This window comes from Rhinichthys klamathensis, unplaced genomic scaffold (genome assembly GCF_029890125.1).
Source record: "Rhinichthys klamathensis goyatoka isolate OS25496 unplaced genomic scaffold, OSU_Roscu_1.1 h1tg000254l_1, whole genome shotgun sequence".
Classification (NCBI taxonomy): Eukaryota; Metazoa; Chordata; class Actinopteri; order Cypriniformes; family Leuciscidae; genus Rhinichthys; species Rhinichthys klamathensis.
The window spans coordinates 3,453,724-3,471,731 of record NW_026606776.1 but is presented as its reverse complement, the minus strand read 5'-3'; the positions used below and the strand labels follow the sequence as shown (position 1 = coordinate 3,471,731).

The window sequence follows — 18,008 nt, the reverse complement described above, 5'->3', positions numbered from 1 at the left end:
GGGGATCAATATGGATTTGAAGGGTGGAGCTTCTAAAGCAAAGTTCTGTAATGCACTGACCACACACTCACACAGCCAGAGTGGACCACAGAACTTTCCCCGAGGAGCCATGGTTGAGTGTGTGTGTGTGTGTGTGTGTTTCTCTGTATAAGTGTGTCCATATGTGCATGTGTGCGTGTGCGTATGCGACTTTGGCAGAGGAAGCCTGTTTTTGAATTCTAGAATTGTCTTTAAAATGTATCAAACATGTACTGCTATCATCTGGGCTTCAGTCAGTCTGCTTGCAGTTGCAGTTGCCTTGGTTAAGAAGGTAGCCCTCTCAGGACCAATCAGCTTCTGAGGATCCTGGGAAGTAAAACACATGTTAGAATTTATGTCCACTCACTAGAATAAGCTGACGTGTCTTCCTGCATTTACAACTTCAAACTGTTGCAACAATATTTAAGTAAATCCTTAAATATTTAACACAGTCTGTAATGGAGGTCTTATTTCATACAATCGCAAAGGTCTACAAGAAAAAAAAAGTTTTCAATTAATTGTTTATAGGCTACGCAATTTATGGAAATATGTGAATTTTCCCACCTAATATAGGCCTAGGCTATAACATGGCAATTCACCAATTCAGTTTTCAGAAGCATATTTAAGGATCTACAATGAACCTACTGGCCTATATGAATTTGTGAAGAAAATATTATTTGAAACAAGTCATCTGTGATTTTGCAGAGGTTCTCTTCTCAGGGTTTGTATCCAAAACTTCTCAAATGAATTTGTAAAATAGTTTAAGCCTGGCGTCACTTTAAGAACTGACTAAAAAGGTAATTTAGTACGCACGCTTTCCTGAGTTTATTGCATCCCGTCCAAAAACATAAACTTGATGCCAAAGCCACTGATGAAAGTTTAATACTGGACAGTAAAGTGTCTGCTTACCTCGCGGTTGACCGGTGTCTCTCCTAGCTGTGTCTCGAAACAGGGTAACAGGCTGAATGTATCGCTGGACCCCCTCTCTGTCGTCGCTAAAGGAATGTCGACGTGGAGCTGCCAAACGTGAACGTGTAGGGTACTCATGAACGCGCTCGTCGGAGAGTTTTCTCTGAGCTCGTACCCTTGGCATAGGTAGAGTGGGCATGGCGCTAATCGCAGCTACCTGTCACATTTCGTGGCGTGTTGAAAGCTGAGGGGGATGAAATTCTTGAAAGACGTAGCCTACAATTGATTCATTTAAAAAGCTGTTTAAATCTATCCTATTTCGTTGTGCTTCATAATCCAATGCATTGTAGCCTACATTGTGCACGTTTAATATTGGGAGCAATTCGTTACGCGGTTCATCCTCACAAGAGGTTCATCCTCGTTTTACTTGGCCATTTAACTTATATTAAATTATATTTTTGGTAGCCTATAGTTGTAAGCAACGTTCTGGAAAGAAAATCAGAGCGATTTTTATGTCATTTTACGTTTTAATTAGTAGGTCAACTTGTGCTTTTCTGTTTGTGTATATGTGAAGAATCAAAATACATTTTATTAACTTTTTCATTGATAAGGAAAAAGGTTTGTAAAGGCATGTTATAAAGTGATGTAGGCATGTCTCGTTTTTGGTCGATGCTTTGTAGGAGGCGGGCCAATGTTAATATTTGTGTTTTGCCGTTTGATTGGCTGATGTTTTGTCACTGTATTTGTTATCTGCTTTTTGATTGGCTGATGGATAGTGTGGGCGGAGTCCACTCTGTATTTGGGATCTGTTACACGCGCGTGTCGTCAGATTTGATTCAGCAATGTGCTTTGCTGCATATATTAGTCCTCCATCAGACAAGTTTATCCACAGCAGCTTAAAGACATGGACGACCCTTCAGCTCAGTTTCTACATGATTCGGTAAGTTTAAAAAACAATATTTTCACGAGAAACCAAATATATTTTGTTAAACATTCACCTTGGACTGGGTTCATGAAACATCAATGAACTTTGGTGCAACTTATGGAAAAAAATCAAGGACTCATTTGTTTTGAAGTGGTTTCCCCATAACCTATTACTTGTTGAGATGAGCTTGAAAGAAAAGTGGCTTACAAGCTGAAATTAAATATTATTAGACAAACTCATTGGAATTTTAACCTTACTAAAGTTGTAGCAGTGTTTAAAAGAAATAAAAGAAAGTTAGCAGGCCTATACATTTACTGTCAGCATCTCAGTATCTCAACCTATTTTTAGTAAAATAATAAGAGCAACTGTAATTTCATGATCCAACCAGTTAAGAAAGCAATAATTCCTATATTCAAAGCCAAAATACAGATTTTGGGAAAGTGTGTGTGTGTGTGTGTGTGTGTGTGTCATATTACAATGATTTCTAAAGGATCATGTGATGCCATCACATGAACATTTCCTTTTTAAATATATTAAAATAGGAAGAAAAAATTAAATTAAATTATAATACAATTTCACAAAATGACTGTTTTACATTATTATTGATCAGATAAATGGTGGTTGGTGAGCATTAAGAGACCTCTTTCAAAAGCATAAAAAATCATACTGACCCCAACGTTTGAACAGTAGTGTATGTCATAAACAAAAATATTTGTCCATTTTTTGTAACCAGTTAATTTGTTGAATAACACCTGTTTACCGGTGGTAAATCACCATAGATATCACAAAAATGGCTCAGAATTGTAAAGTATTTTGATGGTCTAGCATAATTTGTTATAGGGACCTTATATTCATCTGACAGTATAATAAAGTAATTATATGCGCAGTAGCGTTTGAAAAAAAATGCAATTAAAGCATATTTTAAAATTTTGCAAATTGATCGTTTTTTTATGAATATTCAGCTATAAATGGGGAGTGGCGGACAATGTCAAAAGCTTTGTGGCAGAGGTCTCTGATGCAGGGGGAGGCCACCCAGAAAAAAACTAAAAAATTGTCTTGGCTGTCATGAATTCAAGTGAGTGGGTTGGTTAAATAAACATTTCACTTTGTGCACCTGATCCAGACACACCTATTACCGCACTACTGTTTCAGGGTGGATAGCCATTTACCCCAGAGAGAAGAGTTAATTCACAAATCTGTTGTCCTTTATGCACACAAGGCTCTATCAGCCTGTCTACACTTTAACACAGTTGCATCATCACATTCACCACCCAGCTGTAGGCGTGAGTATTCACCTTTCACTCAGCTCACCTTTATACCTTCTTTCTCCCTGTTATTCTTGTTCTGGATTTCTCTCATTATATGATGAATTGTTTTTTCCGCAGTTGCTTAGTGAACTAAATTCACAATCTCCTACATAATCTGGAGCATTTATTTAATTGCGTGACTCCAGCGAGAGGGCAACAAGTTCAAGGCCTTTATGACCGACTCCATTACAAATGCTATGAGCAAGTTTTGTTTGTGTACCAGCATATAAAGTGCGCTCACTCAGAGGACCGCGGTGTCATGGACTTCAGGTTAACACACATACACAGAAACAGCAAAGCTGGAATGGACATACACTAGTTACGGGGTCTGATAGTGCTAAAATATACTTGAAAACATTTTAATCATTGCCACTGTTGTGTTCAATGTGCACATCTTCCTCCTTGTAAACACCATTGGTAATATCTATACTGATAGTGAATTGAAAAATATATTACAAATTAAGCTTTAAACTATTGTTAATGACAATCCGACTCCTGTTGTTCCCTACTGTGTGATTCTCTGAGAGAGATGGTATGTTAAACGACTATTATTTTCTTTGCCTCTGTACAATTTTGTTTGCTCACTGAAGAAAAAAAACGATAGAAATTCAGTCAGAACTAAATTAACATGAAATTAACTAATCTTAAACTGATCTGAAAGGTGTGTTGTGCCTGAAGAAACATCCGTTAGCATTCCCATCTCAAACACAGATGTTCTGCTTGTTCTACTCCCCAAAAGTATGCCATTTGAATTCTGTTATCTTTGCTCATGGGTACTCCGTTTTTTTTTAACCTGCATTCAGGTTTGTTTGTTTTCAGCCATTCAACTGGACTATGCCAACCAGCCAAACATTTACCCCTTTTGCCTGAATTGATCTGATCCAAAATGAACTTACCTGCCCCTATCTGCCCTTATCTGAACTGATCTGAACTGACATGAACTGACATGAACTTCCCTGATCTGATCTGAACTGTTTCTATTTTCAGTTCTACATCTGTAGTGCGCACCACAGATGTCATTGACATTTATTTTGAGTAGAAAACAAAGTAGAAAATTGGTCTTGTGTCATATATCATGTGGATAAGCTCCCTCAGTGGCAGCACAACCTCTGACCATATACAATCAGGGCTCATAAATTCTCAGATTACAATTTTATGATATCAAATAAGTGATTACAAGGGATCTTATATCTTTTTTTTTTGTCCACAACAATATCGTACGACCCCATAAATTCTCCAGTTGTTTGTGAATGCCCATGGAGTTATAAGATTCTATATATTAACATGACTTTTTCAGCCTACCTCATGTAATGCAGGTTTTCCAAAACAGTGGGATCCTTGATTGTTCAAAGAAAAACTAATGAGGGGGTGTATTAAAATGAGACATATCTTAAAGGGGTCATATAATGCCATTTTTGTACAAGCTAGTATGATTCTTTTGGGTCTAAATTAAAAGTTTGTAATATACTTTAATTACAAATTCTCATTAGTTTTGTAAGAAAACGCTTATTTTACCTGGTCAAAAACAGCTCTGTTTTCAGCACGCCGTTTCAGTGCATATGACTTTAAATGATAATGAGCTTTGCTCACCCCACCCCTCTGTTCTGTGCGTACACCGTTTGTAACACAATAACCATAACGCGTTGTTCAGTATAAACGTGGGATTATGAATTATATTGAGAACATCATACAAAGAAAACATGCCGTAATGTACCCTAAGTGTAAACCTTAGACGCATTCATTGTGAAGCGTGCAGCTAGCGATTTGCAAAGATTAATATAAATATTAATATAAAGTTTAATAAAACGTTACACTCACTTCAGTTGTTCTAGAGGTTCAGCAGGAACACGAATAGCTGGTACCGATCCTTTTTTCATGAGCAGCTTCTTAGCAAAACCAGCTCATACTGACCCTCGTTTATAAAGCAGTCTGGTGAGAAATGATTTGCGCAAACATGAAAGCATTGACGTTGCTCGTGGGGAATATTTCCTTCGAAAACAAACACAGCCACTGCGTCTTCAGCGGTTCAGATTTAGGAACATTGAAATGACTGCTGTGTTCATTATTACACCCAAGAACAGAACACCACAATCGCTTAGACGCCATTCTGCTCATAGACAGTGCTCCAGCATATCAACAATGACCGCGCCGGTCCGCGCAGACTGTGATTGACAGCTCGCTCACGAGCGAGGGCGGGTCTGTTGAAACGATGCTGTCAATCAACAATCGTGGGAGGGGCTTCCGAGCGTGTGACGTCACACGGTCGAACGGCTCGATTTGAGACAGGGGAAACCATATAAGGAGATTAAAACAAAAACACTGGATGGATTTTTATCATTTTATGATGGTTGTGTACAGGCACTGCCAACACACATTTCAGTACAATCAACTTGTAAAAGTGCATGTACCATTATATGACCCCTTTAATTGTTTGTTGTTTTAGCTTATTTTAATCCTTGTTTTGTCTTGGTTTAAAAATAAAATTGAAGTCATCTTGAAATTTGGCTAATGCTCCCTGGTTGAGAACCACTGTCTGATATGTAAAATCAAAGCGTGTTTACTGTATAAAAAGAAAAAGATCCACCATGATAGTGTTTATTGTTATGCTACACCAACCTGTTGCACCAGTTTACAGGTGTATTTGGTAAGAAGGTGCACCTGCAAGGCAAATTAATGTGAATGCAAATCACGTACAAAAACATGACTGATATTGTCAGAGAGTTCACAGAAAGTTTATGCAAACATGCTCTTATTGCAATATGAGTGTGCACGGCCACATACAAACATGGTAAATTGTCTGTTTTACATTATGTCTCTGTGTTTAGGATTTGATTGATATTTTATGGAGGCAGGATGTCGATTTGGGGGTGGAACGAGAGATCTTTGATGGATGCCTTCGGGGGAAGGAGGAGACCATGAGAGCAAGAGAGAGAGAGTTGAAAAGAGAGAGAGAGCTTGAAAGGATCATGCAAAGGTTACAGAAACTTGACAAAGAGACTGGAGAGCTTTTGCCTAGTCCTTCATCGGTGAACTCCCAGGTAACCATTTCATTAACTACGCATAAACACTGTGCATATAGAAAACCTTAAAGTCTCTGAAAATAGCGCCTGCACACACCCCCTCACTCTCTATTGTGTAGTGTTGCTTACAGAGTTATTTTACCTATGTTTTAGGCTGTGCCCTTCTCAGAGACGTTGCCGGCTACGGTGTCTACTCAGCATTCTCCTGTTACCCAGAATCCCCTGCTATCTGCCCTGCTATTCTCTAAGTCTCAGAAGCTTCCTTCTCAGGAGCAGGCTTTTAGTGAACTTCTGTCACTGCCAGACTTACAGGTGCTTATGCACACAATGCAGAAAGACACACACAGACACGCCTGAACTGGTGCATGATTGTCTTTTGAGTTTAGTTATACGTTTTTGATTTACAGACAAAGTAATATTAGATTTAAGTAACCTAGTAGTAATTGTAATAGCTTCTGTGGTAATTATAAAATCACATGCTTAGTAGAGTTCTCCCTCTGCCTTAGAAAAAAAGAGTAAGCATTCAATAATTGTTTATATTAAGTGATTAAAAGCTTACATGTTTGACAGATGCTTATATATGTATATATATATATATATATATATATATATATATAAAATTGTTATTATATTATTTTTTCTAAATAGTTACTTTGGCTCAACCTCTGTATATTTAAAATGTGCTTTATAAATAAATCATAGTTTAATTACAAATATAATTTAATGTACAATAAATTATAAATTAAGAGAAAAGTACAAAAAAACCTTAGGTTTAAAGTGAGGGGTAATTATTTTCGTAACTTTAAACGATGCAATAACATCATTTTATGAAAGTATCTTGTTTCATACTAATCTTAACTTATTCACTGTTCAATATATTTATTATTTAGGTAAACATTAATAAGCAAATAGTACCATTTATCTAATCAGCAAAATTAAAAAGCAATAGTCATTAATTTGAGGTGTGTGCTTATCTGAGATACAGTGAGTTAATGTTTAAATATTTTTATGGAGTATATAGCATGCAGGTAATGTCCCTATCATCACTGAAAAAGGCGTTCTAATATATATGAAGATTCCAAACTATAGTAAAACAGTAATATTTGTGAAAAATGATCTGTTTTATAATGTACTATATTTAAAAATGTAATTTTATTTCTTCAAAAATTCTTTAACAATTCTAATATACTGACTTAACATAAACATTTCCTATTATTATCAATGTTGAAAACAGCTGTTAATTTTTGTGGAAACCATGATAAAAAATTTTTTTCAGGATTCTTTAAGGGAAAGAAAGTTCAAAAGAATTTAGCATTTATTTAGATAGAATGTTATTGTAACCATTTAAAAGTTTCTCTTTAATGGCTCCTTGCTTACAATAAAAGTTTTAATTTCTGCAAAAATAAAGAAAATGTACTGACCCCAAACATTTGAACTGTAATGTACTTATTATACATAATAATAGTAGCCTTTTAATGAATAGAAAGTTCTGATACTTTTTCTTTAGAAGATAAATATTGTGTAAATGTCTTTTGATCGATTTAATGCCTCCTGGCTAAATAAATATATTAATTTATTTTAAAAAAAAAAATCTTTCTGACCCCAGACATTTGAAAAGTAGTGTATATAATTTAGTTTATCATGTACAAGTCAAGTCACCTTTATTTATATAGCGCTTTATACAATACAGATTGTTTTAAAGCAGCTTTACAGTGATAACAGGAAAATGATTCAGTGATGCAAACAGTTCATTTAGGCTGTACAGCAGCTCTAAAACAAAACAGTGTCATTGTTCAGCTGAAGTCAGTTCAGTGTTGATTCAGTTCAGTTGTAAAGATCATCAATTATACAATTTCCACTATAAAGCAGCACTGCAGAAAATGATGCGTGTCATAGTCACTGCTTAGTTCAGTTCTCTGGCAAGGAACCTAAACTCCATCAGGCGACCGAAATGGAGAAAAAACCTTAAGAGAAACCAGGCTCAGTCGAGGGGCAGTTCTCCTTTGTCCAAGTAACAAACAAGTCAGAAGTCAGATTGTGGATCGGTAGCGTTCAAAATCAAATATTTTTCATCCAGTTCATTTTGCTTGAAGATCGGATTCATCACGTCAGTATGGAGACGAAGCTGGCCATAGGGGTCTGTGCAGAGAACTTCCCTGGTTCTTGTGGTCTTTGCTGAAGAAACTGTGCCGATGGCTGTCGTGTCTAGACGAGATTGTCTAGTTGACAGGATCTCTGCTGACATTCAGGGCTGTGATGAGGTCGTGTCTAGGTGCAGGTCCACCATCTGATCTGGATACTACCCGGATCCGGCTGACTACGGTAACCTCAGGATAAACAGAGAGACTAATATAAGCATAGTTGTCTTTCTTTTTACGATGTAACAAGTACATCAGGTGTTACAGGAAGTGTTCCTGGTTCCGGTTGACCTAATTTATGCAGCCTTATAACCATATAACGGATGTGAATATAAATGTGATGTGTATACCAGGTTAAAGAGATGTGTTTTTAGTCTAGATATAAACTGACAGAGTGTGTCTGCTTCTTGAACAATACTAGGAAGACTGTTCCAAAGTTTGGGTGCTGAGTAGGTAAAGGATCTACTGGATACAGTTGATTTTAAAATTCTAGGTTTTATCAACTGGTCAGAATTCTGAAATTGCAATAGACATGAAGGACTATAACGCGTTAAGAGCTCGCTCAAGTACTGAGGAGCTAAACTTTTTAGTGCTTTGTAAGTAATTAGCAAGATTTAAAAATGTATCCAATGTTTAATAGGGAGCCATTGTAGTGTTGATAGAACCGGGCTTTTATGGTCTTACTTCCTGGTTCTAGTAAGAACTCTAGCTGCTACGTTTTGAACTAGCTGGAGTTCGTTTATTAAGCATGCAGGGTAACCACCCAGTAGGGCATTACAATAATCTAGCCTTGAGGTGCCCTAGAATGTGTTGAAATAATATTTTAATTTAGTCTCTGATATCTACATAGAGGGTATTTGGCTTATTTAAGGGCATTTAAAATGTCCAGATATGGTTTTACAAATCCATTTTCAACTCTAGAAATTGGCCCTAGAATAAAATGGTCTGTTTTTACCTTATTTGGAAGGGTCATGAATAGTAATGAGGAGTTCTGCTAAGAAATGGACTAACGTTAGATGCCTTGTCAAATAAATATAGCTTCAACTCATGTGGTGGAGAATGTGACGTTAGCTAGAAGGATCGAGTGAGCTAACATTATCTGTGAGCAACTAAACTAACGTAGTTAGCCCCTGACGTGTTGTTGATGAAATATACGAAAGTAAAATTATTTGATAAAAGGGAATTTACATATGTATCTACAGTATTATTTTGTAGATTTATATGACAACACAGGCAAGAAATATTAACCTCAGCGTAAATACTTTGTCATACTATTTAGTTATATATGCTCGTTACTTGGAGTTTGCTATTTGTTACTGTACTAGGATCTTGCGCTGGATCTAGATAACACAGTGTAAATTATAGTTAATAAAATCACTACTTGCCGCTTGCGGGAATATAGTTGGAATTGCCCCGTTCTTCAGTATGAGACGCTGAGAGAAGCCTGCTTGATATTGTCCCAGGTTAGAAAATAAGTCAGTGGTGAAATGGGCAGAGCAAACTAACAACTTCGAATTAAACTGTTGCGGTAACGTTATCCGATTATAGATAAACAACATCAACCACGCCTGTTGACATTTCTTTTCTGTGGGAAGGGTATGAAAAGTCCTCACATCCCCTGCACAGCCTGGAACATAACATTTGTTTCCATGATCAGCCATTTTCCCTATGATCCTCGCTTGTTTCTTCACCTGCAGAACTTCCGATGATTCGGCTGCGCAGCTCCGCCTGGCATTGAACATGGGCTGGCATATGCAAATTTTTGGAGCCGTACATACTAATGATCCCGACTGTTGCGTCACAGTCGGTGTTATGTGGAGATTCGCCTCTTTTTCAGGGGTATTTTTCAAAAACGAGATTTAAATAAGGAGAAAACAATGGTGTTTGAGATGTATGTCATGTCCATGTACTGAACTCTTGTTATTTAACTATGCCAAGATAAATTCAATTTCAAATTCTAGGGCACCTTTAACACCTGAACTAACTTTTCTGCATTTGTCATTGAGAGCATATGTCGAAATTTAGATATATTTTTAAGATGGAAAAATGCTGTTTTACAGATGCTAAAATGTGGCTTTCAAATGAGAGATTGGCACACCCAGGTTCTTAACGGATGACGAAGACTTGACAGAGCAGCCATCAAGTGTTAGACAGTATTATAAACCTCAGCACGTATGTTATTGTGTGCTGAGGTTTTTGGTTCAATAATTAAAACCTCTGTTTTTCAGTAGTAGGAAATTTTTGCATTCCGTTAATTTTGTGAATTGGTATGTTTCGTCAGTGCGTGAAGAAATATAGAGCTGAGTATTATCAGCGTAACAGTGAAAACTAATGGCATGCTTCCTAATGATATCTCCCAAGGGTAGCATGTACAGGGTGAAAAGCAACGGTCCTAGTACTGAGCCTTGAGGTACTCCATACTGAACTTGTGATCGATATGACACATCTTCATTTACTGCTACAAATTGATACTGGTGGTCAGATGACCGGAACAGTCTACGTATGTACATTTGCGCTAAAATCTTACTGGCCAGATAAATAATGCACAATTATTTAATGCACAAAATCAAATAAATGTAATATTTTTTAATACAAGTAAAAAAATGTCTAGTGATTAACTCCAAAAAGTTTAAATGTTTGATGTGTTGCCTATATCATGCCTCATCAAAAATTGTCAGAATAATACATTTAAAATATAAATTGTTCATAACATAAAATTATTTAAATATGCCTATTGTATTTGATATACTGTTTTGTTTCTCTGTTAGTATTATCTGGATGTCTTGGAGTCTGAGGGCTCAAGTTTGCCCTTGGAGGATATCACCGAAATCTGCCACCATCACCTGCCAGAACCACAGAGGGAAAACTCAACAGATGCATTATGTGGCATCAGTGAAGTCACACAGATAATATCAGACTCTTATGAGGTTGCTCAGCCTTTGTCATGCATGCCCTCTGACCCATTAGAAGTCCTAAAAACATGCATACAGACGTTCTCAGATCCTGCCAATCTTACACCTTCACCTTCAAACACAATTTACAGCTGTAGTACCCCTAAGAATCAAGGAATTTTAACTAAATGCCAAACAAACTCAAGCGATTCAACCCTCAGTGAGTTTTGCCCTGATATAAATACATATACCATCAATACTAGCACAGTCAGTGAACCCGAACAATTAAATGGTGCGCCTGGAAGGAACGCTCCACAAATGCTTTCACAATTTGAGGAGCGTCACATTCTTCTGGGTTTTGATGACTCTGCTTCTGTTAGCTCTGTGGATTTAGAGACATCCCTCTATGCGGCTGACACCTTAAGCAACGGCCAATCAGAAAAGGATGAGCTGGAGAGCATCCAGTCAGATTACAGCGATCTGCTGCCTTTATCTCTCCACTCTGAGACTGTAGAGGCAGCAATGTATGAAACTGCTATGTGTGCACAACACCAAACTCAAAATGAATCAACACCTGAATATTCACAAAGAGAACCTCAGTCAAATCTCACAACCACAAACAGAGCTGCAGGTGTCCGGCGTGCATGTCGTGATGAACAGCGAGCCCGAGCGTTGAGTTTGCCGATTAGTGTGCATGACATCATCAACCTCCCCGTGGAAGCATTTAACGAAGCCATCAGCTCCTGCAAACTTAACAACGCTCAACATGCACTCATAAGAGACATTCGAAGACGTGGCAAAAATAAAAAGGCAGCCCAGAGCTGTCGCAAACGAAAGCTGAATAGTCTCGTTGATCTCGAAGACGAGATTGAGGTTCTGAAGAGGGAGAAGGATAAAAGCAAGGAAGAAAAAGAGAGAAACACTAGAGATCTTTGCGAGACGAAAGAGAAGCTCAAGAATCTCTACAATGAGGTGTTCAGACAGCTGAGAGATGAGCATGGAAACTCCTACAATCCTAAAGAGTACAAACTACAGCACAGCACTGATGGCACGGTTTACCTGCTGCCACGTAGCACAGCCAACAAGAACAATTCACTGTCCGAGGATTTAGCTACTGCTGTATAACACACCTGAAGTACCTACAGCAAAGCTCTTTGGTTTTTGGTCTTTGTAACTTGACACAGCAGTGGCTTTGGATTCCAGTTGTTGTGGAGTCATTGGCCCTGTTTATGTCAGGCATTTACATGCATCTCTTTTGACCACTTGTGATCAGATTTTGGTTTTTCAGTTTAACCAGTTAAAAGAGAATCATAAGAGCATTAAACCTGCTGTTTTCAGTCATGCAGTACAGAGACTGTTTACTTGAATGGGGAAACACTGAAATCTCCAAAATGTTGTCAATGTTACATTTAACTAACTAAGCTAATTATTTCAAATTAGCAATAAAGTCTGACAACTGTGGTATTATAAAATGTACATCTTTAGCTTGAATAATGAGGCTGGTCCAGATCATGCATACTCGGTTCTGTTCAAAAGCTTGAGATCTGGAAGATGTACAGTGTCTCTCATGCTCACCAAGGCTGCATTTATTAGATCAAAAATACAGTACAAACAGTAATATTGTGAAACAGTTTTCTATTTTAATATATTTTAAAATGTAATTTATTAGTGATGGCAAAGTTGAATTTTCTGCATCATTACTCCAGTCTTCAGTGTCACATGATCCTTCAGAAATCATTCCAATATGCTGATTTGGTGCTCAGGAAACATTTCTTATTATTATCCATGTTAAAAACAGTTGTACATACATACATTTTTTCATGATTCTTTGATGAATAGAAAGTTCAAAAGAACAGTATTTAGTTCAAATATTATTTTTTTTGTAATAATATAAGGTCTTTACTGTTACTTTCAGGCATTTTAATTCATCCTTGCTGGATAATCTTTTAATTTCTTTTTAAAAAAAATCTTATTGACCTCAGTCATTTGAATGGTACAGTATGTATAGACAATATATAGAGAAGATATATATCACAAGTAATACTAGCCTCATGGGTAGAGCTTGGGCAGAGATTATTTATTGACAACTCCAGAATTTTACAGATTCTATGATGAGAGTCTGCATAAACTGTTTATTCATGCTGTATGTAGTTGGAAAATGTAAGCTTTTTGGAAGGCTGTCTAAAATGTATCTTTTACTAAAGATTTGATGCATATACTGTATATCTGAAACACAAATCTGCTTTTGGAGTACGTGTGTGTGTTCTTATTAATATGCAAGCTTTAAGCACATAAAATGGATTTAGTATTCTAAAACTCTACATAAGATTGTCATGTAATTCCAATATATATTTAAATCAAATAAACACTGTTTAAAAGCTAAATACAATGACAAGATCCATTTATGTATTCACTAAATATTGACTATTGGCAATGCTTTTAATTTTATGCAGCATTAATGCGCAAAATTGCGCTGGAGCAAAAACAACAGCAAAATTATACTGTGAGTGTTTCATCAATATTAGAGATCTGCCTCTACATTACAATATTTTAAAGTACATACCATACATATAACACATTCAGAATTTGCATGCAAAAACATTTACACAGAAACAAAGAAACGTCCAACTTGAAGTTTATTTACTTCGTAGGCACTTTCCATTTACACATCAGACAAAGGCATGACACAGTGGAAAAAAGATTTACATCAACTAATTCCTTATACACGAAACCTAGTTCTACTGTTGCGGCAGGCAAGTTCCCGTTATGGCATTACGAACAGGCAAAGGAGTAGTTCGGAAACGTGTTGGGAATACTTTAAATATTCACAAACCTTTATTTAATGCCCCTTTTCTCCCTCCTACTGATCTGATATTTTAAGTCTTTTAATCCACATAGGATATCAAAGATGTCAATCATTTCAGACTGATCAAAGGAGTGAGAAATATTGGGCAAAGGGTGGTCCTCAGGGTAGTGAGCTTTTGGAATGGCGCGAGGACCCAAACTGGTCTTCTCGGTCGTGCTCCTTAAAGTAAGTCTGTTCAATACGATGGCAAAAAGAAAGCAGGTTGGTGTAGGATTTAACCTTTTCAGCAAGCTCGTCGCTGGTCAGTTGTGTGGTGAGTATGGTGAAAAGATGACCAAACACCAGAGCGTCTAGTTCGGTTGGCCTGTGACGTTTAAAGTACAACAATTAGCAAAGACACCATGTAATAATTGAGTTATGCTGCATGTCTGTATGTGCACAAGGCTTCATTTACTACATTTCAAATTCAGCAGAAACAGTAATGCTGTGGAAATATTTATACAAATTAAAATAATATATCTTTAATATTAAAATAATATATTTTTTAAAATGGTTATGTATTCCTGTTATGACAAAGCTGAATTACTCTAGTCTTTAGAGTCACATGATCCTTCAGAAATCATTGTAATATGCTGATTTGCTGCTCATGAAACATTTCTTATTATTATCAATGTTGAAACCATAAAGCATTTTTTCAGGGTTCTTTGATGAATAGAAAGTTCAAAAGAACAGCAGTTACTTGAAATAGAAATGTATTGCAACATTATAAATGTTTTCCCTGCTACTTTTTACCAATTTCATGCATCCTAGCTGAATAAAAGTATTAATCTCTTTAAAAAACGATAGTGTATGTGCACAAAACGTACTGTTTGTTGAAAAAGTAGGGCTGTGTTCCTAATCGCTGTGACAAGGCCTGACAGCACTGACTCACATCTTCATACACCTGAGAAGAGAAAACCCACACAAAGCCTTATGTAGTGTACATTGGCTCCATTTATGAAAGAAAAAGACAATGTAACTGGGTCAATGAATTACACTTCATTTATCTGCACACACACACACAAAAAAAAGACCTGCTCCAGATTCTTTCCAGACCATCCAATTGCATTCATCTTCCTCCGTATCTCCCACTGCTTCTGATAGGCCAGAACGTGATTGAGGGGCCAAGAATAGGGACTACTGTATCGTGGCCTAGAGATCTGAACACATATTACCATTAAACGCATACCATGATCATATATGCTGCCATAGATGTCATCTTTGTTAAGATATGCGTTATATATGATTTGTGGATGTCCTTATATGTGAAACATACCTCTGTAGCAGTATAGTCATCACACCACTGGATATACAACTAGAAAGAAGAGGCAAAGTTTGCACAGTTTATTTATTTTAAAATATTCATGTAAAAGATAAAATACATATACATTTAAAAAAAAGTATAATTAAAGAAATTCATGAGCAAAGATACATAATGTGCTGAAAATTGTGTATATTAAAATAGAAAACAGTTTTATTTCAGTTCTATTAACATTTCACAATAGTACTCTGGCCAAATAACTGCCGTTTTGGGTGAGCATAAGAGACTTCTTTTTTTTTTTAATCCAATCGACCACAAACTGAACGGACGTGCTGATGTGTGCAGGTCTGTACCTCTGCAGTCAGCAGCATGTTATTGACCAACTCCATGTAAGCCTTCATCTCTGCCCTCTGGACATCATCCAACCCGTCACTCAGAGCATGACCCTACGGACAGCTCAATGTCAGCCAACAGTCAAATATTATAGTATTCAAATGGAGTTTGTTTTTTAGAGTGAGAAAGATACCTTTGCCTTTGTGAATTGAACAATCGGCCCCAATTCTGACACAACTTGATTTCCAACGTGGATAAAAGGAACCTTCCCTAATGAACAGAGAGGAAGAGTCACAATAAGACATATGAACAAGCATTAACTCATACATTCATTCTGACGAAAACAGAGCTCTTTACCACTACCTTTCCAACATAAGATAAGAATAAACAAATCCCATAAACTAAACAAAAACATGAAAATGACTGTAAAATTGAGAGAATTTGGTTACTCACCTGACGGTGACATGTATTCAGCATTGGCACGGCAGGACACCTGCACTGGCAGGCCGCACATCCTCAGGAAAGTCTGCAAAACAAGATTAAATTCATAAACCTAAAACAAGTGACAAACTATTTGGGTTATTCAAGATGTAAATCGGCGAGCGTGTGAATAAACAGGGTGATTATGGCACTACTTTTCACCTGAACTGCCAGCGAGGACGCAGAATCTGACAGAAGGATTTGATCTTCTGCACACAAAAAAAGGAAACCATATTAATGTTAATTTCATTTAATTTATTTTATGGTTGTAAAGATCTCATGCTAAATGTAAATGTGAGGAAAAAAAAGTTACCTTTAAGAGGTTGGTACAGAGTAGCATTTTCAGGCCATGGCTCAGCAGCTGGAATAGAAAACCAAAAAAACTGGAAACATACATTTCGCAAACAATACTGTGTCTTTCCATTATTCAGAAACTCTGACCCTTAAATATCCATCTATGTGAGACCACATTATAATAATATTAAACGTTTAATGGGTTTATTTATCTTTGACCCTGACAATAGCATTGCAAACAACAGAACTCTGTTGTAAAAACATCTGATAAATATATAACACACTCGTGACCAGAATTTTTTTTCTCTCTAATAATATGGAGAGAAATTAAATGACTATGATGAAAAGAAGTAACGTTACAGATTATCATCTTAACCCGCCCATCTTTAGCACAAACCACTAACACGCCTATGGTCTCGCTACATTACACACAAGCGTAAACATCACCTGCAATCTGAGAGACGAAAGCCTCTGCAGCAAGAGACATGACAGCGCAGAAGAAATCTACTTTAATCGAAGCACAACAACGAGATGGTATTAATTTCCCACGCAAGGGCAAAGCAAGCTCCTGTCCCCGTGTAGTGACGTCACCCAGAAGTTTTTCCTGCTTTCTGGCCAATCACAGTCCTCCTCCTTCTTCTTCATCATCTTTTTGTCACATTGGCGGTTGGCAAACCAGCTTGTGGTGCATTACCGCCACCTACTAAACTGGAGTGTGGAGCGTCAGTGTTTAGGAAAAAACGTAATAATAATCATAACGAGACAAACAAATATATAGCTATATACTGTAGTTTTACAATATCAAAACCGTGGAACAATAATCATCCATCATCTTAGTTCAAGGATTGAGTGGTAATAGCACCAACAAAAAACAAAAAAACAAGTAGGCTCCTAGGCTAAGAGTCAAGAAATAAAGAAATTCAACATACATTCCAAATTCCAAAGAGGGGACCGAATACGCCAGAAATCATTAGACCTCCGGCGTAAGTCACAAGTTAGTTTTTCTAAAGGTATAGGAAAATAGCAATTCGATTCAACCAGAAGGGACATGAGGATTGGACCACACACAGCAGAAGTATACATTTTCTTGCTAAGTAGGTAGGCTACAAATATGTAACACACACTAGATCATAGTCGAGGTGTAGCCTAATTCAGCTTTACAATTCAAGAGATAGGCCTACTCGAGGATAGAGCAAAAGATTTACCAAAGATCCTCTGAACAATTGTATTTATCTCTTTGCAGTAGCATACCTTGATCATGTCACAAATAAATACATTTACAGAAGAAATAAAAACAAAATACATTTTGAAAACATTATATTCTTATAGGCTGCTATCATTTCCTGATTCTTTTGGATAATTTATCAGAGCTATTCTAATTTTGTTTGTTGCTGACTCATTAAATGCTCTAATATGGTTCATATGGTTTGCACCTTCTTCCTTCAATTTTTTTCCAGTATTTGTCGTTCATTGTTAGGCTATATGCAATGCACAAGGGCATGTTCAACATTCCGCAGTGTCCATAGCATATAATCCAGGATCATAATTCTTAACTTTGTTTAGATTTCCATTTGCGGTAGGCCTATA

General features: G+C 36.8%; 2 protein-coding genes across 4 annotated transcripts; one reads left to right on the top strand and one right to left on the bottom strand.

Moving 5' to 3' along the window:
* Nucleotides 1–1,767: 1,767 nt before the first annotated feature.
* On the top strand, nucleotides 1,768–12,481 carry nfe2l2b (nfe2 like bZIP transcription factor 2b). 3 transcript variants are annotated; one of them, XM_056267112.1, is made up of 4 exons: nucleotides 1,768–1,867; nucleotides 5,985–6,197; nucleotides 6,333–6,491; nucleotides 11,086–12,481. In XM_056267112.1, the coding sequence occupies exons 1-4, from the start codon at nucleotides 1,832–1,834 to the stop codon at nucleotides 12,331–12,333; spliced, it is 1,656 nt and encodes a 551-aa protein (XP_056123087.1). In that variant the 5' UTR covers nucleotides 1,768–1,831; the 3' UTR covers nucleotides 12,334–12,481. The 3 variants fall into 3 exon arrangements, with proteins under 3 accessions (XP_056123087.1, XP_056123088.1, XP_056123086.1); XM_056267113.1 differs by lacking the exon at nucleotides 1,768–1,867 and adding an exon at nucleotides 2,828–2,927; XM_056267111.1 differs by lacking the exon at nucleotides 1,768–1,867 and adding an exon at nucleotides 2,992–3,135.
* Nucleotides 12,482–13,826: 1,345 nt separating this feature from the next.
* On the bottom strand, nucleotides 13,827–17,029 carry mtx2 (metaxin 2). Its single transcript, XM_056267120.1, has 10 exons — nucleotides 16,869–17,029; nucleotides 16,441–16,488; nucleotides 16,290–16,336; nucleotides 16,101–16,173; nucleotides 15,841–15,917; nucleotides 15,668–15,760; nucleotides 15,330–15,368; nucleotides 15,088–15,213; nucleotides 14,881–14,957; nucleotides 13,827–14,378 (listed from the first exon to the last, which is right to left on the bottom strand). The coding sequence occupies exons 1-10, from the start codon at nucleotides 16,906–16,908 to the stop codon at nucleotides 14,174–14,176; spliced, it is 825 nt and encodes a 274-aa protein (XP_056123095.1). The 5' UTR covers nucleotides 16,909–17,029; the 3' UTR covers nucleotides 13,827–14,173.
* Between the last annotated feature and the right edge of the window lie 979 nt (nucleotides 17,030–18,008).